Source organism: Dicentrarchus labrax, unplaced genomic scaffold (genome assembly GCF_905237075.1).
Source record: "Dicentrarchus labrax unplaced genomic scaffold, dlabrax2021, whole genome shotgun sequence".
Lineage (NCBI taxonomy): Eukaryota > Metazoa > Chordata > Actinopteri > Moronidae > Dicentrarchus > Dicentrarchus labrax.
In genome coordinates this window covers 8099084-8122974 of record NW_026136711.1, presented here as the reverse complement: position 1 = coordinate 8122974, position 23891 = coordinate 8099084, and the positions used below count along the sequence as shown (strand labels likewise).

General features: G+C 43.5%; 3 protein-coding genes across 3 annotated transcripts; 1 reads left to right on the top strand and 2 right to left on the bottom strand.

The window, feature by feature from the left end:
* Nucleotides 1-26: 26 nt before the first annotated feature.
* Nucleotides 27-5463, bottom strand: ap5b1 (adaptor related protein complex 5 subunit beta 1). The gene is made up of 3 exons (XM_051414422.1): nucleotides 4629-5463; nucleotides 2957-3745; nucleotides 27-2142 (listed from the first exon to the last, which is right to left on the bottom strand). Exons 1-3 carry the CDS (start codon nucleotides 4764-4766, stop codon nucleotides 202-204), a joined length of 2868 nt encoding a protein of 955 aa, XP_051270382.1. The 5' UTR covers nucleotides 4767-5463; the 3' UTR covers nucleotides 27-201.
* Nucleotides 5464-5568: 105 nt separating this feature from the next.
* On the top strand, nucleotides 5569-11278 carry nuf2 (UF2 component of NDC80 kinetochore complex). Its single transcript, XM_051414423.1, has 13 exons — nucleotides 5569-5800; nucleotides 7239-7313; nucleotides 7540-7616; nucleotides 7829-7890; nucleotides 8005-8102; nucleotides 8317-8390; nucleotides 9106-9199; nucleotides 9278-9340; nucleotides 9467-9604; nucleotides 9706-9846; nucleotides 10575-10750; nucleotides 10840-10975; nucleotides 11054-11278. Exons 1-13 carry the CDS (start codon nucleotides 5678-5680, stop codon nucleotides 11159-11161), a joined length of 1365 nt encoding a protein of 454 aa, XP_051270383.1. The 5' UTR covers nucleotides 5569-5677; the 3' UTR covers nucleotides 11162-11278.
* Nucleotides 11279-11282: 4 nt separating this feature from the next.
* cfap57 (cilia and flagella associated protein 57) lies at nucleotides 11283-23087 on the bottom strand. The gene is made up of 21 exons (XM_051414421.1): nucleotides 22931-23087; nucleotides 22307-22620; nucleotides 21949-22208; nucleotides 20949-21123; nucleotides 20714-20866; nucleotides 19293-19432; nucleotides 18723-18888; nucleotides 18487-18600; nucleotides 18159-18371; nucleotides 17720-17893; nucleotides 17484-17645; nucleotides 16670-16825; nucleotides 16478-16571; nucleotides 16192-16382; nucleotides 15504-15677; nucleotides 15249-15407; nucleotides 14656-14799; nucleotides 14214-14330; nucleotides 13426-13560; nucleotides 13122-13265; nucleotides 11283-12990 (listed from the first exon to the last, which is right to left on the bottom strand). The coding sequence occupies exons 1-21, from the start codon at nucleotides 23085-23087 to the stop codon at nucleotides 12817-12819; spliced, it is 3516 nt and encodes a 1171-aa protein (XP_051270381.1). The 3' UTR covers nucleotides 11283-12816.
* Nucleotides 23088-23891: the final 804 nt, after the last annotated feature.

Here is a 23891-nt window from a genome sequence, read left to right as displayed (position 1 = left end):
TATTTTCTTAAATAAATGACAGAATATTTAATTTTACACATTTGTTTAATTTCAGATGAAGAAAAATTAAAGTGCAATATCTTTATTTTAAATGAAGCAAATCATTTTAAGTACAATTAGAGTTATTAAAGTGTTCATAATTCAGTAATTTTGTTAAAAATTTCTTTCAAATTAAAAACAAGGCGATAAGTTGCATCACAGTCAGCTGTGAGTGTCTTCCTGTGAGGACGTGATTGTCAGTAGATAAGAACTGATGTGGGGCAGAAGCTGCCAGTTATCTGTGGCGATGTTGAAGTGCACGGCGTCCTCCTCTGACCTGATCTTCAGCAGCACGTGAGACTGCGGCGGGAGGAAGAACAGCACTTTGAACTCCTCTTCATCAGACAAATCTGATATAAGGTAAGGGAGGAAGTGTTTCTCCATCAAGGCGATCAGAGCCGCCTCTTTCAGCTGGCAGCAGAACAGGCTGGTGGCACTGTCTGCCGGGTCTGTCTCTCCGCCCTCAGAGCTGATTTCATCCCACAAACCCTCGAACAAGCTCAGTCTGCCGCCTCGTCCCCAGGCCGGGGGAGCAGGCGGGGACATGAAGGCCTGCTGGAAAGCCACATGGATGTCCGGCAGGACGGTGAGCCAGGAGAGCCCGTCCTGGGTGGTGAAGATGGCGCTGGCGTGGAGGGTGGTGGGGTAGGGCCGCCTGGGCTTCAGTCTCAGCCTCACTTTGGGCGGTGACCTCTCTCTGAACAGACACGGGACGCTGATGTCGCTTAGTTCTTCGTAGTGGTCGTCTGTGAGGTTGAAGTGGAGGCGGATGCTGAAGAGCTGATCGAAGTGGGGGTTGACGGGTTCAATGTGAGCCAGCTGGTAGTTTAAGGTGATTTCTGAGGCAAAGCTAGGGTCGTCGAACTGAGCTCTGTAGGCTTCCAGTGCCGCCTTCGCCTCTCCTGGGCCGCTCTCCGTCTCGGTCTGGTTCAGGTCTCTTTGTTTATCAGACTGTGTTTCTTCTCGTGGCTCAGGATGGGCCTCGGTCAGCCTGAATATCGCTTTCTCTGTTTGCTGAATGGTTAACAAGCTCGTGAGCCCCTCTCCCTCAGCCATGATGCACGACAGCGTTCGCTTCTTGACCTGCCGCCCTCCCTCAGTCAAACCCTGCGCCAACACTCCGGCCAGCTTCTCCCGGGACAGCGTGGTCAGAAGGGTGTAGTAGAGTCTGGCATGGTCCTGGATGTCCGTGTCTCCGTAGCGGCAGGTGAGATGCTGCAGGACGTCAGCCAGAGGGATGAGTAGCGAGTCAAGGCTGGGGTGGACGAGGAGGCGGCGGCAAACCCCCAGCAGGCTGTTGCCCAGACGCCAGTTGCCGCTCACGCACAGAGAGGAGGACGACGGGGTGATGACGCTGGACAGGAAGCTGAGGGTGCTGCGCTGCGGGATGTCTCCTTCCTCCGCCACTCGAGCCAGCATCTTTAGGTGCCAGCTGAGGTCTTGTAAGGTGAGCTGGGCGAGTGGGGCCTCTGTGATGACCCCTTGAAGGGCCTTCAGGAGCCCCACGGCCCAGTTGGACTCGGTGAGCTTGTCCTGGGTCTGGTCGGCCAGGTTGATGAGGTGCGGGGCCAGGTAGGTGTGGCGGAGGTAGAGCTTACACAGCTTCTCCGTCAGGTTGTTAGAGAAGCGCTCCACGTGGCAGAAGTACAGGAGGAAGAGGAAGGCGGCTCTGAAGAAGGTAACGACAATCTCCCTGCTGCCTCCGTTTTCCACAATGTGGAGCAGCGAGGTGAGGTGTTCGTAGAGGTACGCCAGCCCCCTGCCCTCCTCCCCTTCCTCTCCCTCCTCCAGGTAGACCAGAGAGAGAAGGTTGAGGCGGGCCAGCATGGTGGCGCTGTCGTTGAACACAGTGGGCACCAGGGCCGAGGCTAGCCGCGCGGTCAGCAGCACGGGGAGCGTCTCGTCGCCGTCGCCGCAGCTGATCGGCCGGTTCTCAGGAAAGTGCAGGATGCAGTCCATGTAGAAAAGCTTCTCCGGTGTAGTCAGCAGCGGGTGCTGGGAGAGCACGACCAGCCGCTTCAGAATAAAGGCTTCGTCTTCCACGCTAAACAGGCTGTCTGTGAACGCACACTTCATCAGCAGAGTGGCGTGAAGGAGGCAGACCTGGAGGGAGGTGGACAAAGATTTACCGTGAGTCACGAATCCTCAACATCTCCACACTGCAGAGGTTGACTTACAGCGGCTGTGGGAACACTTTCTATTGGATTATTAAAAATGTGTTATTGGCAGAATGAGGAGGGTTTGTCTGTCACAGTTTGTAAACACAAAATTAAAAGTTAGGGGCAACCAAGTTAGGAATCGACCCTTCCTGAGTCCCGCCTCATTTTGCTTTTTGTCACACGTTTCACCCTCCCCACTGCAACCACCGGGGACATACTGTTTAATGTCTGTTCTGGGCTACTGTAGAAACATGGCGTTCAAAATGGCTGATTCTAAGCTAACGATAACACAACCATTGTGTACTTAAAACACACCTATAGATATTATATTCCATTTCTGACAACAGATCCTCCTCAATGTCACACACTGCACCTTCAGGGTAGCTAATGTTAGCAAAACACCAACTAACTAGCTAGCTAATCTACATTAATCTTTAGCTAGCTAGTTATATCTGACAGCGAATGTTAGCAAAACACAAGCTAATTAACTAGCCAAAGATTGATGTAGATTAGCCAATTAGCTAGCTTTTTGCTAACATTAACATTAACTTGAGATGTGACTACAGCTATAATATAGAAGTGTTGCGTCTTTACAGCAAACACAGACGTAGCACATGTAGGTACAGTAAAAGAGAGTTGAGGTTCAAAGTACTACAATAGAAAAGTTGGAAAACTTTGTTTGTTTAATTCACTAACTGTTCTAAAACACGTTAAAGAAACCGGGGACGCTCTTTTCACTTTGTTGATCCGACACAAACCTCGCTCGTGCCCAGCAGTCGCAGCAGCTGAGCTCGGAATACGGCCGGAGGGACGCCGGGCACCATGGCAACCACCTCTGTCAGTCTATGTAGCAGTGCAGCCTGACACAGAGGAGTGAGCAGGTAGGACTCCTCCAGGAGGGAGGACAGGACTGTACGCAACTCCTTACAGTCAGGCCCCGTCTGCAGGGTCGGCACTGTACCCATGGGCCCCAGGATGAGAGAGGACAGTATGGCTGAGTCTTTGTTATTCGTCTGGCCGGAGTCTGCTTCCCATGAAACTGATGTATTTCCTCCCAGAAGAGCCTTCAGATGCTCGGCGCCCGCTCCAGTTTCCTGGGTGAGCTGATACACAGCGTTTCTTAACACCAGGGAGTGGAGTCCTGCGTAGGCCTGGTGGAGCCGGGAAGCTTCTCGCTGCCGGAGCCCACTTAAGAGCTCCAGGCGCTGGGAGAGAAGGCCCGGAGAGCAGGCCTCGAGCTCCCGCAGGCAGTCGCAAGCCGTGGCCCGTACAGAGCGAAGAGCACCATCGCCATGGAGGTCACTGTTGTCCTGGGCTATCTGAAGGAGTAGGTCCAGGAAGTCTTGAGATGCACGGGAACGTCCGCTCACGCAGGAAGTGCAGACGAGCACAGAGGTGAGGGCCAGGAGGATGTGACAGCGGAACTGTGCGGACTTGGGAGGACACTGGGCGAACACCGACATGAGCTCCAGGGCTGTCTCCTCACCCACAGAGCGGGAGGGACACAGCACAGTAGGGTGCTCACATAGCGGGGACAGCAGGAGGACCTGAGGCGGGCGAAATGTAAACAATAAGGACCAATCGGTGTTCACAACGCTACAGACCACAAACACTAGTTACAATGAACACAACTGGAAATGGAAAACTCCAAGGATAGGTAATTACACACACACACACACACACACACACACACACACACAAATACAAATAAAATAGTAATAAATACTGTCTCTTTGTTGAATTATTATAATGTGTGTTACTACAATCAATTACTCAATTTATGATTATTATTTTTGAAAATGGGGCTACATTGCTGTCAGTTTCAGTTTACGAACATATATATGTGTATATATATATATATATAATAAATAAACTGTCTTGCACTTATATAGCCTTTCTAGTCTTCCAACCACACATAGAGCTTAAACAACTTATAAAACCCATCTAATATTTATACTTTGGACATTTCTGCTAAATGTCTACTGAGTAATGAATGGATCGTGTCAGCTGCTATTAGCAGACCTTCCTGGCTTTTTGACCATATGTTAGATTTAAGCCCAGTAGTTTGTTGGTGATTGTGCTGAGAGTGCAATATACCAGACTCCATTTAAAAATATGGCAATTTAGTGCTGGCAGCTGTACGTTAGTGAAGCCATTCAGTGAATGGGACATGTAAGGTAAACAAGGCTTTTAACAATCCTTACTATACTTCTCGATCTCCAAGAAATAAAACCTTCACCGTTTAGACTAAATAGAACTTTAAAGATATTTGAACAACCAATAATTTACACAGTATCAGGACCCGGATGTGTATTTATAGGTCGGCGAGCAGTGCAGCAGATCTACAGAGCACGGTAGTGAGGGCTGGAGATTCAGTGACTGTACATGTTACTATGTTTTGTTGTTGTTGTTGTTGTTGTTGTGTTCTACCTTGACGCTGTAGCTGGCTCTGTCATCTCGGAGCTCACGGAGCAGCTCTGCGAGGAAAGCCTCAGCGGTGGTCCCGGAGAGGAAGCGAGACGGACTGCGGGAGAAAGCAGAGACCCTGTCGGCCCAGTTCACCGCCATTACCTCCCAGTAACTCAGCCCACAGTCATTCCACACAGTAAACCTTTAGTGCACAACACTTTCTCCTCGCAGACAGTCACCACACAGTCACCACCCAGGGCCACGCTACTGACGTCCGTGTTTTGTCACGTGCACATGTGATCGTGGCAGTGTCGCGTCAGCGCCCCCTGCTGCTTCGGAGTGTGGAGCTGGGATATCGCTTTTATCCAATAACTCATTCCTTTATTAAACTTTACTTCCAAATTTGACTCAGCTGGACTCTGGACCTTATGACCCGTAAGAGGACCCAACCCCAGCAGGTATTACATATAACTGGAAGAGCAACTAAAACATTGCAAATACATTCATAATATTGTGGGAATTTAGTTATGGTTCATTTAACACAATCTCCCTTACTGGAACAAATAGTTTCACAGACAGGTAAAACATGTTTCTCTACAGTCCACAGAAAGAACAACAGAGCAATCTGCGCACGCGTTGTTTTTTTGTCTTCCAATATTGACTGGAGAACGGTATGGTTATGTCATATATGAGATATTTACTAAATGAAGACAGAATAAATGATCTCAAAGATTGTGTCTCTCTTGTAAAATAGCTGCTGTTTAATGTTCTGAACTGTGTGTTGTTTGTTGTTCACGCTGTTGTAGTCGTTGTGTATCCAGACATTGTGTTTTATATCAACCCAGAGCCATGGCCTTTACACAGTTACTGCGGCAGAGGGCGCGGCTGAGTAATGTATCATCTCTCTGAACCACAGAAGAAGGATACACTGACCAATCACATGCGCCGTTTAGAAAATCAACAAGGAAGTCGTTTTAAGGCGCCAATTTTGTGTGGTCGTTGGTGTGTACACCCATGGTTGAGGCTGAAAACGGTTCTCTGTGTTTTGCCCGTTTTTAATCGGCTCTAAAATGTCTGAAAACACCTTCCCTGTGTACACTGCGGACGCAATAGTGAACTTTTACCGAACAGAAGTTCTCACCGGGCAAGAGGCGAAACACTTCACCAAGAGCGACCTGACTCCTGCTCCCAAGGTAACGACCGTCCGGCGGCTCCAGCGGCTCCAGCGGCCCCGGTGTCTGACGGGAACCACACAGTGAGGGCGTTTCAGCGTCTGGAAGTAGCAAACGTACACAGTAGACTTGTTAGCTAAATTCTAACTAATGTTAATGCAGACGGAAGTGAGGAGCAGTTGTTTCATTATGATACATTACGATGTGGGGAGACGACGGCGGAGCCAGTCCACTCTAACTGCGTTTACCTTTACTCTTAACGCTGGAAGACCCCTTTTACCAGCCAATAGCCGTTACATTGTTTGTACCAATACTTTGGCTCAGTTTTGACAACCGTTTCAGATACTAAATCATTAACACGAAAGGATTTAGGGTTCAAAATCTCACTTTGGATTCAAAATAAATAAAATCAGTCAGAGCGTCACGACATTGCAGCCATACGTTCCCACCCTGTAAGGGTTTACTGCTCTTCTTGTCATATATGAAGTGACTAAAATATGTTTATTATCAAATCATCTGCTGATTATTTTCTTTTTTTTTTTATAGTTCTGTCTGTTAAATGTCAGGAAATATTGAAAGCTATCATTTCCCAAAGCCCAAGATGAAGTGTTGAAGTTGCTTGTTTTATTTAACCAACAGTCCAAAACACCAGAATGCTGATAATAGTGTTAAATCAGTCGTGTCAAAGAAAAGCAGCAAACCCTCACTTATGAGACACTTTAACCAGCTGTTTAGTATTTTTGCTTAAAAAATGACTAAAACAAGTAAACAAGAAAGCAATCACCAGATGAATCAATAATGAAAGTAGTTGTTAGCTGCAGTCCTAAACTCAGACTGCTGCAGAACAAACAGGAGAATGGTTACAACCAAACTCTTTGAGTGTACCTGCACATATAAGGACAAATCTGAACTTAATATCCTTTAAATGAGTATCAACTAAACACACCTTGGCATTTGTGTGGGAACCTTCAGTCCAGTAGACTTGAATGAGGCAAAACTGGACCAGACGAGACAAAGGCCTGCATCAGCCATCAGTCCCCTGCGGTCAGTCAGGAAATTCACGTGCCACTAGGTGTCGAAACTAGAGCTCCAGCATCTCAGACCAAAACAATGGGCCCTTTGACCAACCGGACTCCAGAGATAAAACCAGTGATTTTAGCTAGCACTAGCAGATAATCGTAAAAAGACACTTCAAACTGCACTGACACAAGAACGTCTTTCTAAGTCTTTCCAACCATCATCAGAGTTAGAAATAAACTTCCAGATGTAGATGATAAAAACAGCTGTTTCGCTCCACAGCTGCACACGGCCAGACCGGCTATGTAAACAAACCACAGAGAGGCTGTGATAGCAACACAGCGTGGGACGGCATTCTCTGCTTAGGACTCCACTTTACATATATTAATGTTCTAAAGCTCATATAATCTGTAACGTAGCACTCAATTCTTCTCTCTTACAGCCAGAGACAGTTCAGACGTTATACATGAGAGTGTTGCATCTCCTGTATCGTTTCAGACCCGAGTGTCACTCCATGGTGAGTACTGTGTTTAACAGGTAACATTAACCCGTCTGCATCCAAGCCTGCATTCATGAGGGAACTTTTCATTTGTTAATTCCTTTTTGTTTGGCCTCATAGTGCACTTTCACCACCTAATGTTCATGTAGGGAATGATGTGATGGTATTGTTAGTCATTAGCATACAGCTATTTGTATCCTTCTTCGATTTAAGTCACTTGATTTTCCTTTTTGTTTCCCCACAGCTTCCACTTTTGGAGAACATTCAGTATCCAGTGTATCATGAGGGAGCTACTGCTATCATTAGCGTCTACATGCGCCTGTGAGTTTTCTTGCTTTCTCTCCCGGATGTAACACAGTACGTACAATCTGCACAGAATGAAACATATGATGATCGCTGCTAACAAGTTCATGGATATATCTGTATAGACATATGTACATAGTCTGCAGGGCTACGTAGGCTACAGCTGTGGAATTGGGACTCAGTCCATCCACAGTGCTTGTATTTTGAACAGTGTGTGTGATCTTCCTCAGGCGGCAGTTTCTGCCTATGTGCTTCGTGTATGATTTTTCACTGAACGACCTTTTAGCTCCAAGTAAGAATACGTTTTTTATCTGTTAAATGTTTTAAAATCTATATCACATATTTGCATATCTGATGGTGTAGATGTCCAATCACCCCGGACACTGGTGTTGTTCTTCCTTTCCAGAAAAACAGAAGACTCTGACTATTCTAAGTGCCATCATGAACTTTCTTCACTTCAGGAAGCAGAGGATGGACGTGATCTTGGAGAAGCAGGCCAAATTTGTATGTTATATTCAGGGTTAATGTTTTATTTCATTGGCCTGAAGTAAATATTTCTTGCCCCTATACATATTGTTTTATAACCGCCATGCAAACGAGATGCTATTGGCTCTCATTACAGCACTCAACATCTTTCTGAAACTTGACATGCCTTTTATAACCCTCCGCTGTTGGCTGCAAGTTTGAGTGAGGTAACAGTTGCTCTGTGTGTTGTCAGAGGGCAGACATGGACCGGCTGCAGGCTTACACCAAAGGCAACTCAGAGGCAGAGAAGAAGATTGAGATCCTGACGTGAGTCTCAGATTAAATATGTAAAATATGTGCATTTTTGTTGTTGTTGTTTGGTATATTGCTGCTTCCAGCTTCTTTTAATGTGATGTTTAGTAGGGCTGCACGATATAGTAAAAATAAAATCATATTGCGATTATTTCTGATGGTTAGGTTGCAATTGAATTCATGATTAGTGTGGGAATGATCATTTTTGCGTCACTATATTTATTTTCACCTGGGGGTCTGTACCAAACACACGTTCTCTTAAATTTGGAGAACAGGATTTGGAAGCCAGGGCTTCTCTCCAGAGCTACAGTACTTCATTATAATGCTGTTTCTATGATTTGCATATTGCGATTTCGATGCAGCTAAGGTTAAGCTGCTATTTTGCTGTTTTATAGGATTTTAAATAGAATATTTCTGTGTTTTGAAGCAGGCCCTTGGAACATTAATGGACCTTTTTTCAACCACCAATGTTTATAGACTAAACAATTGACTGCTTAATTGAATACATAATAGACAGACTAATTGATAATGATAAAACATTTTTAGTTGCAGCCCTAAATGTAAAATAATTCAGTGATGATCTTTCTTCTGATCACAAACCAATTCTTTTATTAATACTCAAAATCCTCTTTAGCTGATACAGTGCGTTTTGAATGACATAATGACATATGATGGCTGCACTTTACCCTAATAACCTACTAACGCATTGATATCTCTTGTTGTCGTTCAGGACCATCCCACCAGAGCAGCAGGCGGAGGCCGACGAGCTGGCGGCTGCTCTCTCTGAGCTGCAGGCCACTACCATGCACGAATACCAGGAAGTGGTAGGTGGAACGGTCACAATAATCACAACCTGCTTTTGTGTGTGTGCTCTGAAGTGAAATACATACATCTCCTTTCAGAATGCTAGAAATGACAACATCGCAGAGTGGAAAACCACCATTGCAGAGAAGACTCAGAAACTGGTATGTGACTTTGGTGTACGTCTGTGTGGTCGTCCCAAACGTCCTCAGAAAGATCAATCGAAGAGACAGAAGGAGTGGAGGCCTTTCATTGATCAGACGTGTGTGCTGTTTGGATGTGTGTGTCAGGCCCAGGTGAAGGTGTCCTTCAGCAACGTGAAGGAAGAAATTGGCAAACTCAAATCTCAGATTGTGGAGTCCCCAGAGGAGCTGAAGAGCCAGATGGAGAAGATGAGGGAGAACCTGAAGAACATCAAGCTGTCCATCGTGAGTAGAAAAGCAAACAGGGTCGTCTCTGAAAGCAGGAAATGAGGTCAGCGTTGTGGTCATTGAGCTGTGCGATGGGTTTTTGATGGCTCTGATTCCAGGCAGAAACAGATGAGCGCGTGGTGGAGCTGCAGAACATGGTGCAGGGTGTGACTCACAACCAGACTGAGATGCAGCAGATCTACAACCTGCTGCAGGACCTGGAGAGCAGCATGAACACCACCAAGCAGCGGCAGGAGGAGGTATGAACAGGGCCCAGCTGCTCTGGATCCAGAGCCGTCTCACGATAAGCACCCCCATCAACCCTAGCAGATACACTGTGGTCATTTTGTGGTACTAAAAAACGACTTCCTATATTAACCCTCTTTAACATTAGTAGTTTATTCCTGTTGTTCTCCCCCTGAGGATCAATAAAGTTGGAGCTCTTAAATCAAAAACAATTTTAGTTCATAATGAGAGGTCAAATAAGAATTATGTTTAACACAAAATACCTGACAATGACATAGCAAACATTATTCTGCTGACTGGCTAACATTAGCTTGTTCGTTAATGTTATTGCTAGCCAAATATCAGAGTGGATAGGCTAACATTACATTGCAGATGGTAACGTTATTCTAAATATGATGCTGGCTCACGCCTACAGAGTGTGAGCAACAGGACACTGACAGTAGTTCACTGAACAGCTACTGTCACTGTTAACAAGTTTAAACTTTATTGAACCTTTAAAGCTACTGAATGTTAACAAGTGAAACAGTCTCATCCTAAATTTTTTTTAAATTTTTTTTTTTGGTTTTTTTTTTTTTTTTTTTTTTTTTTTTTATTTTTTTTTTTTTTTTTTTTTTTTTTTTTTTTTTTTTTTTTTTTTAAATATTTTTTTTTTTTTTTTTTTGAGGGGGGTAAAGGGAACTACAACTTTCATCTCATTTAAAAGTAATCCGTTGTGTTGTGTGTTGTGTGTGTGTGTGTGTAGCACCAGGAGCTGATGGCGCAGTATGAGAAGAAGCAGAAGGAACTGAAGAACCTGTGCATCGAGGAAGGCCACATGAAGCGAGCTCTGGGCATGAAGCTGGACAAAGAGTCCAAACAGAACATCCGCCGGCAGAAGAAGAGAGAGATGAAGGAGCAGCACGTTCAAGAAGTGTTGGGGTATTTAATGCCATAATATATTTTGTATATACTGTACTATTTACATAGTTCTAAATCTGATAAAGGTTAAAAACAAAACTGGTTTGCAGGCAGTGTAACCAAATCCAGCACAAGCGCGAGGAGATGGCCGACAAAATCCAAGAGATCTCCAGAGAGACGCAGCAGCTGAAGGCCGAGATCCAGAGCCTGAGAGACGTCTGCAGTAAGGAGACGGAGAAAGCTCAGGTACGGCCGCCTTCTCGCTGCTCGCCTGTGTTACTGTTTGATTCACGGTGTGAGACTAACACGCGTCACTGTGTGCAGGCTCTGTACGACACCCTGTTGACTTCAATGGACAAGCTGCACACGAGAATCGAGATGCACGTCGTGGACCTGAAACGTGATGTCACCAAGATGTCTGCAAACTTTTAAACACGTCATTTTACATTCTATTACTGTGTGGTGTTACTTCTGTTCTGTGTTTTTACTGTTGTACTGTGTTGCCTTTTTCACCTTTACTATTTAAAAGCTGCATATTAACAAATTGAATCACTTGTCGCCATTTTTGTTTAATCTCATTGTGTAGCTCTGCTTTCAGAATGAGCACATCTGCTGTTCAGTAGCTATATGTTCACATTGTTGCACTAGTGTGGCCCAGAGATCACACATTTGTTCTATGATCAGCCTTGACTGAACCCACTTCCACAAACCTCCATAGCCTCACTGCTCCACTCTCTCTGGTTCCTACTGAAGACAAATCTGTAAAATGTACCAGAAATGCTTTTATTTTTTTTTTTTAAAGGCTCTGTAATGTAATTTCTTCAAACAGCTGAGGAAGAAAGAGGGTTGGTTTCTAGCTGTGTTTGCAAGAGATTTTTTTTCTTACTCCTTTTCCTTCTACATCCCCAAATTAAAATATATGTAAAGGCCCATAGCAGTGGCTTTGCATGTTTAACTTTCCATCACAGCAGCCCATTTTACTAACCATGGTTCAGTGTTTTATAAATGCATTGGTCCACTACTCTTATTTTGTAGTTTTATAATCCAACACTATGATGGTCTGTGTTAATTTCCATAATTGTTTGAAGGTGAATGCATTTTAGGCTCTTCTTCAGTCTGAATTTAAACTGCAGTAGTCACACAATGTAACATGCAGTCTATAAACATTAGTATAGATTAGAAATATGCTGTCATGGATTATGCAGCAGGTTTCAGTTGTTTAGGGTTGAGCGAGTAGTACCATCAGAGTCAAATGTGTTCATTTCTGTGCTTGTAAATATAGCAAATAAAAAAAACCTTGTTCTGTAAATAGTTTTCTAATAAATATAGCAAGTTCTGATCAACCAATATCATTTCCAAATGTAAATGAACAACTTCTGGTTAGTCCCACCAACTTCTGGTTTAAGCCCCTCCCACTTTGGGTACAGATAATGTTGGTTGATCAGATCATGGTTTACCGGCTAATCCCTATATATTTTTATGCTATACATAAATTAATGGTTGCCTAGAATACTAAGAAAAATATCTAAAGCTCTATAGCATGCATTAAAAAAAATTTCAGAAATAATAGATATGCATCATTTAAATGGATCCCAAAATGGTGATAATACTCACACATGCTTTCCAGTGTACTCAATGTACATTCATAAGTAATAGTTTTAAATCTTCATGTTGTCATTATAATTGAATGATGTGATTAAGTTCCCCTAGAGGAAGCAGTTACAATGTACAGTCTGATGTTTTTGAGGTATTTGTCAGTCCAGTGATACGACTCCAAAGGATTCAGTCCTTAAAGCTGCTGGTGGAGGTCACATTAGGTGTTCATGGTGAATCAATAATTGGTCCAAGGACAAGAACGATGGCATTACAAATCTATTTCATATACTACCATAATGTCTTCATTGTAATTATGTGGTAAAATAAGGAGTTTTAATTGTGTTAAGACAAACTATTTGTACTATCAGTTCTGGAAACTGGTGTTGGTGGCTTACAGCAAGAGATCCTCGGCATGTGTCGCTGCTGGTCTACGGTGCTCCTGGTCCAGGGGGTGGATTTGCTCTCTGATTTGGTTTTGTTTTTTTTAATTCTTAATGGACGTCTTCATGTTTGGGCTCCTTTTTGGGTCCTTCCTCAGAGTTAGGACGTGATTTGTTGGACTTCTTGAGTGTGGCCAGCTGACCTTTGTACTCTTTGACCTGAGTCCTCACTGAGCGCAGCTCCTTCCGCAGATCGTTGATTTCAGCAATCAGAGTCACGTTCTCCTGCAGAGCAGACGAATATCATCAGGAAAAGGAAATACTGAACGCTATGAGCATTACTTCAGTTAATGTTTAGAAATATACGACTTGAATCCCTAATGACCGCTCAGAGGAACAGTGCATGCAGCGCTTACCTTCATGATCTTGACGTAGACTTTGTCATGCTCCTCAGCAGATTTGGCCAGCCTCGTCTTCAGACTATTAACCGTCTTCTCCAGGTGATCACGCTGGTGACAGAACGCCCTCTGAATATCTTCGTCCACGCTGTTTTTCTCCACCTTGGGAACAGCACACACACGGTTTACATTTTTTACAGTGGATGTAAATCCTAACCCTCAATAAGTGTGTATGTTTGTGAGTGGTGTGGCAGTAAGAATGAGTCTTCAACTGTTGCTGCCATGAACTCTCAGCGTCTGCTACATTACATAAACCACTCACCCCATCAGATTGTGCTACATAGCGTGTGTAGATCATCTGCACAGCGTCCTTCAGTCTCCTTGGCTCCTGGATGAGGCCCACGCAGTTATGGAGGTCTGACTTGAGGCGTTGAAGATGCGTCTCCAAATCTTTCACCTGGCCACACGAAAGATCGAAACGATGATGTGTTTTGTTCCCAACGTTTATAAATGGCAGTGGTTTCCTGATTTTGGTTTTCTCATTTCAAAATGAAAATCTGTTGGCTGCAAAGTATACTGACCCTCTGCTCTCTCTGTGAATGTACATTAATCATCAGATCCCGTGTTGTTATACTGAACATCCTTACTGACAGTCAGGGCACAAAATGCTGGTAGAATATGTATTTTGCGTGTACTTCATACATTTCTGATTAAGAACAATTGGCAGATAACAAATGACTGATGACTGACAGATAATGACAGCTGGAGTAACTGTAACTATCATAGAAAGTCAGTAGTAGCTACATACGCTATCCTCCAAAAATGGGGGCTATTGTGCAGACCCACACTTCTTACTTATACCCGTGCTTCTCCTGCTTTGACGTGTCAAAATGTCCCATCCTTCAAACACCATGGGTTGTTTGTATAATAGATGTGATGTAAAAGAATTGCAAACACTTATTTTACCTGTGATAGTGTAAACATATAAATTACAACACCTAACTAACAGAGTTTAGTTATTAAAGCTGTAAAAGCCGAATGTGCAGCACGTGTACTGTAATAATAAGATGGAGCTGCAGTATGGAGAGCAAGTGTTAGGTGTGTGCTCACTTTCTGCATCTCCTTGTGCATCTCCTTATCTCTGGTCCTCAGTTTGAGCCTCAGGTCAGAGACGGTGAACTTCAGCTGAGTGTTGCTCTTGTCAATCTGCACCAGCTCTTCCTGCAGCTGCCAAACAGACACAGCTGTCAACATCCCTGTTTATCTTCACAAGTCAACTGTCATCTCAGCATACTGACTTTTCTTAAAATGACTCCAAAATCTGCTAATGCAGGTTTTACATGTTTATACCACTGGACTTTCACTATTTCACCATGTTTCATCATGTTTCAGTGAAATGATCAAAACAGAATGAACTGCATTTTAAAACAGCATCTTCACATCAGTATCTTTAACTTGACTTCATAAAACAAGATAAAAACAACTTCTTGAAATGGAATATGGAGTATATCATCACAAACACACACACACACACACACACACACACACAGACCTGATGGATGCGCTCCTTCTTCTCATTGATGTCATCTTGTTGAGGCTCAGTCTGTTTCTTCAACTCGTTCAACTGGAAATCCAGAACAAACTTCAACTTCTCCAGTTCCTGGTTCTTCTTCTTCAAGCTGGAGATGGTCTTATCCTGTGTTTGTGAAGTAGAAGAACAGAATTATTTTTTTAGTTGACTAATATTGTCATAATATCCACACTGAGAACTAGTCACTCTTCAAAGTGGTTAAGGAAGACCTAATATTTCTCACAATGAACCAACAGCAGTCATGTAAGTAAATGAAATCATTTAATATCTGTTTCGGAGAGCATCTCCAGGACCACAACCCACCATCGGGATCTTATGATCATATTTTCATGTCTTCAATAATGCATATATCTATCATTTCTTGCCGTATATACAGTACACTGATTTGTACATTCATGTATTTTTATTAAACATGTTCTCAAACTTAAATTAATATAGAGGTTAAAAAAGTAAATATCCCTCATGTTTCAAACTTACCAGCTTCACGATAAATCATGACTTTACAAAAGCTTTTTTAGAGCAGAAGATATTGGATAAATGTGAATCTCAGCCACCTTGTCCTGGTTGGTCTTTTCGTGTCCGGAGATCTGCCTCTTCAGGTCCTCGATGTCGCTCTCCAGGGAGCGGACCAACCCCAGCAGCCTCTGCCGCTCCTGCTTCAGCTTGTTTATTTCCACACACCTCTCGTCGATCTGTCTCTGCAGACTGTAGAACTGTGACCACACAGTCAGCCACCAGAGAGGAAGAAGAGACGTGTGAGAAGCAGACAGGGAAAAATTCAACAAATGCAATCAGAAGAGGAGGCTCACCTTTTGTGTCATGATACCAGTTTCTCCTTTCAGATTGGTGTTGGTCTCTTTCTCAGTGTGCAGTTTCTTCTCGTACTTGATTTGGAGGTCATGCATCTTCCTCTCCTCATCTTCCTCTACTTGCTTTATGATCTCTTTAAACTCCACTATCTGCTGCTGTGTGTCCTCCTGACACTGGACAAAATCAAAGTGGACAAAAGAACTTCACTGGTTTCATGTGCTGTCCCTTCTCCTTAACCAGGGTTTCTGCAGGATTTTTAAGGCTTTTTAAGACCACTATGAATGCAATTTAAGGCTAATCTCATTTCCAGGTTGTCAAATACAGACGCTTATGGACCTGGAGAATGAGACTCAAGAATCAACTATCTTCAAGCTTCCAACCCAAAGCATTTTTCTATATTTCTCTGCTCTGATTGGTTGTTTTCATCCAGCCCCGGTGGATTCTTGTAAATGCCATTAGGAGCACTAAGAGGAGCCAGAGGAACCTGATTGTTTCACAGATTATCTGTCTCGTGTACTGCTGTCAGGATGTAGTGAAAGTTTCAGAAAAAAAGTTATTTTTTATAAAAGTTACCTACTGCAGCTTTAAGACATTTAAAGGACTAAAATTCTGATTATTGGATTTAAGACTTTTTAAGACCCCGTGGAAACTCTGTTCACACTCCACTATCTGCTCCTCTGGACTGACCTGAGCCAGGAGTTGAGTTTTCTCCTGCAGCTTGGCCTCGTAGAGCTGCGTCTGCTCCTCCAGGGCCTGGGTTCTGCTCTCCTCTGCTGCCTCAAGCTGTTTCTCATAGTCCTCCTGCATTTTCTGATGTTTATGCTGAAGGTCCTGGTACCTCTCATGCTCCACAATCAGTTTCTGGCTGTAGGACAACTCTGTGTATGATTGATAGACAGACTGATTGATCCTTGTAGAAACAAAGATATGCTGTCCCCGGATTGTGCTGACACTGATCCTGTCCTCTTCTTACCTAAATCCTTCAGTTCTTTTGCGTGTTTGGCAGCGACCTCTGCAAAACTCTCCTGGTGCTCACGTTCCTGCTTTTCCATCTCTGTCTTCATGGTCTATAGGAACAGTACATACTATAAATAGAAAATAATAATAATACAATCTATTCGAAAGGCACAGAGTATATTTGGAGTCTGTGAGGTAACCAGCAGACCTGTTGCATTGTAGTCAGAGATTCTATTTGCTGGGTAAACTTGTAAGAAAGGTCCTTCATCTTCTCGTTGTAGTTCATGTCCTTCAGGCGGAGCTGGTACTCGTTCTCCATCTGCAGCTCCTCCAGACGCATCTTCAGCTCCAGCATGTTCTGGTTCTGCAACACAGACAGACAGGTTCACAGGTTGGATAACATATTTTGGGTTTTTTTTTTATTGAAAAGACGTAAACACAGCATGTCAAGGATATGGAAGATGAAACACAATATTTTTCAGATTTTCAATGATGTTTAACTCAGGGGACTGTGGGGGCCATTCCAAAGCCTTCAGCTTGCGTCTCTTGAGGTAGTCTGTGGTGGATTTCGAGGTACGATTAGGATAATTATCCTGTTGTAGAGGCCATCCTCTTTTCAGATTTTTTTTTACAGATGCTGAGACATTTGCTGCCAGAATTTGCTGGTATTTAGTGGAATCCATTCTTCCCCCTACCCGTGCAATGTTTCCTGTGCCACTGGCTGCAACACAACCTCAAAGCATGATAGATCTACCCTGTGCTTAACAGCTGAACATTAATCCAGTGGCTCCAAAGTGCCTCTACAATGGTTGTCTGTCTATATGTAGAAAAGAAGGTGGATTGGGTCAAAGTGGAGGACAAAAAAAACTGCATACAAAGAAAAAGGAGATTGTGTAGTCCATATTTTGGACACATTGGGGAGAATGTTGACACATATGCAAGTAAAAAGACCTTATGCAGACATGCAGACACACACACACACACACACACACACACACACACACACACACACACAGACAGACCTTCTCTTCCAGGTCTGACTTGGTGACAAGGATCTCTTCAGTGTGGATGATCTGCCTGTTGCTCTTCAGTCCTCGGCCCTCCTTATCGATGATCTTCCACATCAAAAGGCAGCCGTCTTCAGACACTGTCAGCAGGAACTGATCGTCAAACGTGACCACCATCTGAAGACGACAGAAAGTTAGACATGACGATTTCTGATAGTCAGTTTAGTGCGTGCATCAACATTTAGACCAACCTTGGTGATGGGGCCACAGTGAGCCTGGTACATGATCCATTCCTTCTGCATGGGTAACGGGTATTTAATGGCTCGGATGGTTCCGCTGGAAGTCCCGGTGAAGACAACCCTACCAGAGTGAGACACTGCCACAGCGACGTGAGCTACCTCATCAGCAGGAACTTCCTTCAGGACCTGAGGAACCAATGACCAAGATATCCAGGAAAGAATATAATCCTTCACATTCATGATCACAATACTTCACTGGGACAACAATGATGAATTCACTTGTTAAAATGTTTCAGTGACAAAGTGAGTGACACGTAGAATACATAATTTATATATAATGAGGAAGAAAAATGCTCCCCTCCTACATGAACAATAGCACTTCCACTCATTATAATTTCTAGATACTCAGAAGAGAAACTCATAAGCAATACAGTAGTGTGTTGTCACCGACCTGACAATCTTGGATCTCCTTCAGAGTGAGGTCTGTTCCCACAGCCAGGATGGTCTTGCAGTCTGAAGAGAAAGCGACACCTGTGTAGCTGCAGGACTTGAGGACACTCTCAGATTCCCGCTTTCCGGTCTGTGTGTTCCACTCATACACCGCACCGTCCATCCCACACGATACCAAGCGGCTGTCATCCAGGCTCCATTCAATGCCGCGCACCTGCAAAAAAAGTTTGTACTGTACTATAGCTTTTTGGTTGGTTCCCACTGTGCAGTTGTTCACTGCCCAACCAAAGGGATACATGCAGTATGATACACTCTCCTGTCTGACTTACCTTTCCATTATGACCCTTTAGATTGAGAATGTTCTCAAAAGAGGTGATGGAGTAGATGTGGATGACGTTTCCATTGACAGCTGCAAACATGTGGCCACCGTGGCTAAAGGCACACTAAGGTGTGGAGTCAGAACGGGGGAGAAAATGGTTAGAAAAGAGCTGAGGTGCATCATGCTGCTGTGATATCAGCACTTGAGACGCACTGAGGGAACACACAATCAACACATATGACCCACCTCTCTGCAGCCACGCACAGTGAACTCCTTGAAGGTGCGGATATCATCGATAAGCAGGTTCATCAGCCTGAGTTTGTCTGAGAAGCCCACCAGGATGAAGAGGCCAGTGGGGTGCAGAGCCACGCTGTACGCCTCCTCCTGGAACTCCTTGTACAGCTCCAACACTCTGGCAACAATTCACAGCAAGAGGTAATGAAGAGATACTGTAGTCCTTAGCATGCCATACTCTGCATTTAATGATTTAATGCTATTTGGGTTCTTTTCACAAATAACACTGAACATTAAGTCACTTTCCTAAATCATGTTTTAATAGCAGCAGTGTTTGATGGGCACCGCTTAAAGCAGAACCTCTAACTGATTCCAGGTCAGGACTGTAATATCATGCCTTCCTTTCCTCCCTCAGGGAAGACTATGTCTCACCAAACTTCAACATGCAGTATAAAATACAGTAGCCTTCTTTATTTATATGACTCAAAAAGCGATGCTTAAGACTGCATGGAGAAATATAGTAATAGCATCACTCAACATATATAAAACAGCGAAAAGCTCAGGTATGATTTTGTCTCTTACTTTGTTTCGTAGTTCCAGATGCGGACAGAGTGGTCCAGAGAGCTGGTGGCCACGAGGGGCTTTCGAATGCAGACAGACAAACCAGTGATGGACTTGGAGTGGAAGGACTGTGACAGGAACTCAAAATGTCCGTGTTCCTCCTGATGGATAGAGTCACAAACTGTAAATCTCAGGGTCAACATGAGAATCTGAAGGGTAAGTTGCTCTGATGTCTAAAACATGAAAGAAGGGAGGAGAGTGGAGGAAGACAAAGAATGGGCCAAAGAAGCAATGGAAGGAGAAGGGACAAACAAAGCCACAGTACTGGTTCTATGAGGCTGCACTTCAACTAAATGCTAACCTCTACAATGTACATGCCATGACAATGCTAACAAGGTACAATGTTTAGTGTTTATGGAATCCCATCCAATACTCAGGCTCGACCTACCGACCGACTGCCCGACATTGCCATCCACAGAGCCATATGGCTAGCATGGTTAAAAAGAAAGAGAGAAATTAATGAAGGGAGGAAGCAAAGAGAGAATAAGCAATACAGTAATTACAAAAAGAAACAGTAGAGAAAGTGGTAAAAAGTCAAACAAAAAGAAAATGTGTGGAAAGACTAAAACCGCCTTGATCACTTCTCTAATTTGTGCCTCTCTCCTCCGTCACTCAACAAAACACACACATTAAAATGGTCCGCCTTCCATTCTCACTGTCGTCTTGAGTTGAGGCGACAAAATCATCCAAAGGTTTATCTTTATGGATTATATTATATTACAGTCAGACGGTGGACGTATGACACACTTTATCTTGTGCTTCTAGAGTTATGTGTCACGGCATGTTAAGGCATTGTTAAAATGTCATATTTCTTAAAGGGAGTTTGGCGCAATATATTCACTTAAAGTATAAAATACAATGAAAATACAATACATACAATAGTGAAAGAGCAGCACATTGGTCATGATTAAAATAAAATCTTAGACTACATTCTTGCCACATTATGCCACGTTGACGATTGAGTTAAAAAAAAATAAATAAAATAATGCCTGTTCCCTCGACTCCTCTCTCCTCTGTAGAAAGGCCTAATGTTGATGGGAAAGGGAGGCACTCTGCTGTAGGTCTCATTGAAATGAATGAGCAGGCTGTGTCACCAGTGTAGGTGCTGTATTTCAGAAGCACTTTTCATTATATTTGTTGAAATTCTCCTTACATGCCAACAACAATCAATAAATGGAATGCTTTGAAAATGTGTTTTAAAATGAATCTTTGTGTTTTGGGGGAGTGGCTTTGGAGGGAGTCCTGGAGGGAGGGGGTGGGATTTTTTCAGTGGATGCTTTCAAAATCTAGCTGTCTCTTGCTAGTTTCTCCACCGTTACCTATCCTAGCATTAACATATTTAAACACTGTCAGTGGTGGTGCTGGTAGAGGTGACTTTGTACCTTGTTCATCTCCACAGACGACAGGCTGAGGCTGTACAGCTGCCCTCTGTCTGTGCTGATGGCCAGAGTCTCCTCGGCTGGACTGATGCACATGGTGTCAATCTCCTGACACTCAGCCGGGGTCGGGTCAGTGCTGTATGGGTCTGGAGGGATCTGACAGAACAGAATAAACATATGATCACTTTGAAAACATACACAGAGAGCAGTATGCACTGTTACATGCATTAACATTTACCCGTATCTCCCTGCCTCTTCTGTAACTGTCCTCCTCGTTCTTCTCAAAAAGACAGACCGTGCCAGACCCTAAAGAGCATGCAAAGCCCTTGGAGTAGGACAGAATGGCTGTGATGCGGGGCGCATTGGGACCTTCATTCATGTCAGCGTCTCTGATCTTCATCATCTCCACTTGTCTGTGAAGTAAATGAATGAAATTCATGGAGATTCAGCAAAAACATCTCTTGGCTATGAAGTCTCAAGTCAAGTCTACGTCCTAAACCTTTAGTTTTGAAGTCTAAACCATCGACATATAAAAGATGGGCAACATGACAGCTCCCCAAAAGTGAAGTCAAAACACCCTGATCGCCCTCTGGTGGCTGACTGCAGTACAGGTCATATAGCTCATATTAGAAGATGGATGTATGTTCAAGCTTGGTTTTAATTAGCTATCTGATGCTTTAAAAACTGGGTTTCATGTCCTGATTGAGAGCTGATCTCTGCTTGTGTCGGCCGGCCGGGCTAGATGGTAACGGCCATATCCAAGATATTTTAGATTGAGTTTTGTACACTGACAGAAAATGGAAAAGTGGCATCCATCTTTATATATGTTGATGGTCTAAACAAGTAATTATGCACCCTTTACCAAATGCCCTGGAATTTTTTAACAGAGTAAATTTACACAAATGATGTATACTTTCTAAAATATAATGTAAATCTGTATTTATTACTTTTGTATCAAGTAAAGTCATCAGGTGTTCCTTAAGTTATTATTCCCATGACAGTTCTGGACTTATGTCACCATAGCTAACCTAACCTAAAATTGGTTCATGTAATACTGCACAACGTGATGCAAACATGTAAGAAAATGCTAAAAGTATGGATAGTATGGCTATTTGATTTGCTCTAACTTTAGCAATATAGGCTACTTATATTTATGCAGCCACAACAGCAACAAACAGTTGCTCAGGCAACCTTGTGTATGTCCTTGGTTGACACAGTATTGTGGTCCAACTTCTGACCTGTCAGACTGCTCCTGCCCAGCCTTGGAAGCCATGTTAATCTCTCTTCGCAGGTCTCCAGACTCAAACACCAGCAGCCTGCCCGTGTCTGTCCCAGCGATCACACGCTCCGCCGTCATCCAGGTATGACACAGGAAGTTGATGGACTCCACCTTTGGGAAGCTGCACTGTTTCAGAGCTCCCTCTGAGTAGCGGAAGAGCTTGAACACACCAGTTCCACTCACACAGAGCTGCATGTTGTTGTAAGGGTTGAAGCTGACCTGATGGGATGTCAATAAAAGAGAATAACATGCTCAGAGCCGGCTACGCTTGCGAGTACAAGCGCTGTGGTTGCAGTGATACAGCATGGATGACTCACCTGGGCAACAGGATTATTTGAGTTACTGGTCTTCACTGTTGCCAGGACTTTCTGTTTTTCCCAAAGCCAGAAGATGAGCGTCCACTCTGGACCACCAGTTTGGCCTATTAGGTACTTGGAATCAGGGGAGAAAGCCATGCATACAAACTCTTGAACGAGCATGTCTCCTGCAGTCAGAACCTTTCTCTTTCTGCCCTGCTCATGCTGCAGGTCGAACACTGTGATGGTGGCCTTCTCACCACACTCAGACACCGCCAGGTAACGCCGGTTGGCACTGATGGCCAGAGCACGCATGCCCTGGCTTTTCTCTGAGCCTGTAGAGACAATGGAAACAACTGACATGAGAAACATAAAAGGAATTCTTGCAAATACCATTAGGAGCACTAAGAGGAGCCAGAGGAGCTGGATTTATTCACAGATTATCTGTCTCAGGTACTACTGTCAGGATCTAGTGAAAGTTTTATAAAGTTGCCTAATGCAGCTTTAATCTGCAGATTAGTCAATCATTAATATAATGTCCCTAGAACTCACTGTTGGAAACAATATTAGCAAGGTATGTTACTTTTACTCCTTAAAAGAAATGACTTTGACAGTTTAAGAGGAGATGTCTGTCACTCAGCCTACCTGGAATGAACCTCTGACATCTTTGGAGGCTGTTGTAGCACACACAGTTGTTTCCGGAGGGGAAGACGACAGTTTGCTCGTCGAAGAAACACAAATTGTTACTCACACCTGTCCGCAGACCGAAGATGAAATGGGACTGTGCGACGACGGTAGCCATTTTCAGTGGAACTTATCGTTTTTCAGTAGCTATTAAAATGGTTGAATGGTCCACACATAAAGACTACTTCCAACAACAACCATTAATTCAGCGTTTAAAGCCTAGAAAGAGCACACGCGACTGAGTAAAACACACTGGGACAGGTAGCTATGGTAGTAGAGTCCCGTCGCTAGGCAACCTAGGAAATCCCGCGAGAACCTGAGAGCGATTAAAGTTCCCTCTCCACTGGCGTTGTGGTTTCTCCAACCACCACCATATCATCCAGACTTTGCATTTCCCTTTCCGTCTTTTTATATTTTCATGTTGTAGCATAAATGACAAATTTACTGCTGATGTCCATTTCTTTTTCAATGAAACGCGTCATCTCGCGGGATTTCGGTGGTTGCCTAGCGACGCAACTCCTAATCACTAAGTAAAAACAACACTTAAACTTCTGCATTGTAGTCTGCTCAATTACAGTTTTGAGTTACTAACTTCAATTCAGTATTATTAAATAGGATTTTCGCTTTTTTCACTATTTATTTGACAGTTAAGCCTACTAGTTACTTTGCATATTAAGATTTTACATATAAAATCATATACTAAAATAGATGTAGGCTATTGGTATAGATAAATAGTTAGTAGCCTCAGTAATACTACTACTAGGCTACTACTTCTACTACTACTACTACTACTACTACTAATAATAATAATAATAATAATAATAATAATAATAATAATAATAATAATGTAACTACTAGGGCCATTCTGCTGCATAATAAATTGGCTACTTAAACTTTTGAACTTTTGATTGATATTAAGTAC

Excerpts from the sequence above, each read along its gene's own strand:
- ap5b1 (XM_051414422.1), bottom strand. The coding sequence starts at position 4,766 with ATGGCGGTGAACTGGGCCGACAGGGTCTCTGCTTTCTCCCGCAGTCCG. Across the intron at positions 3,746-4,628 it reads GAGCCAGCTACAGCGTCAAG|GTCCTCCTGCTGTCCCCGCT; the intron begins GTAGAACACAAC and ends CGCCCGCCTCAG. Across the intron at positions 2,143-2,956 it reads GACTGCTGGGCACGAGCGAG|GTCTGCCTCCTTCACGCCAC; the intron begins GTTTGTGTCGGA and ends ACCTCCCTCCAG.
- nuf2 (XM_051414423.1), top strand. The coding sequence starts at position 5,678 with ATGTCTGAAAACACCTTCCCTGTGTACACTGCGGACGCAATAGTGAAC. Across the intron at positions 8,391-9,105 it reads AAGAAGATTGAGATCCTGAC|GACCATCCCACCAGAGCAGC; the intron begins GTGAGTCTCAGA and ends GTTGTCGTTCAG. Across the intron at positions 9,200-9,277 it reads TGCACGAATACCAGGAAGTG|AATGCTAGAAATGACAACAT; the intron begins GTAGGTGGAACG and ends ATCTCCTTTCAG.
- cfap57 (XM_051414421.1), bottom strand. The coding sequence starts at position 23,087 with ATGGCTACCGTCGTCGCACAGTCCCATTTCATCTTCGGTCTGCGGACA. Across the intron at positions 17,894-18,158 it reads AGGAGATCCAAGATTGTCAG|GTCCTGAAGGAAGTTCCTGC; the intron begins GTCGGTGACAAC and ends TTGGTTCCTCAG. Across the intron at positions 15,678-16,191 it reads AAACTCAACTCCTGGCTCAG|TGTCAGGAGGACACACAGCA; the intron begins GTCAGTCCAGAG and ends GATTTTGTCCAG.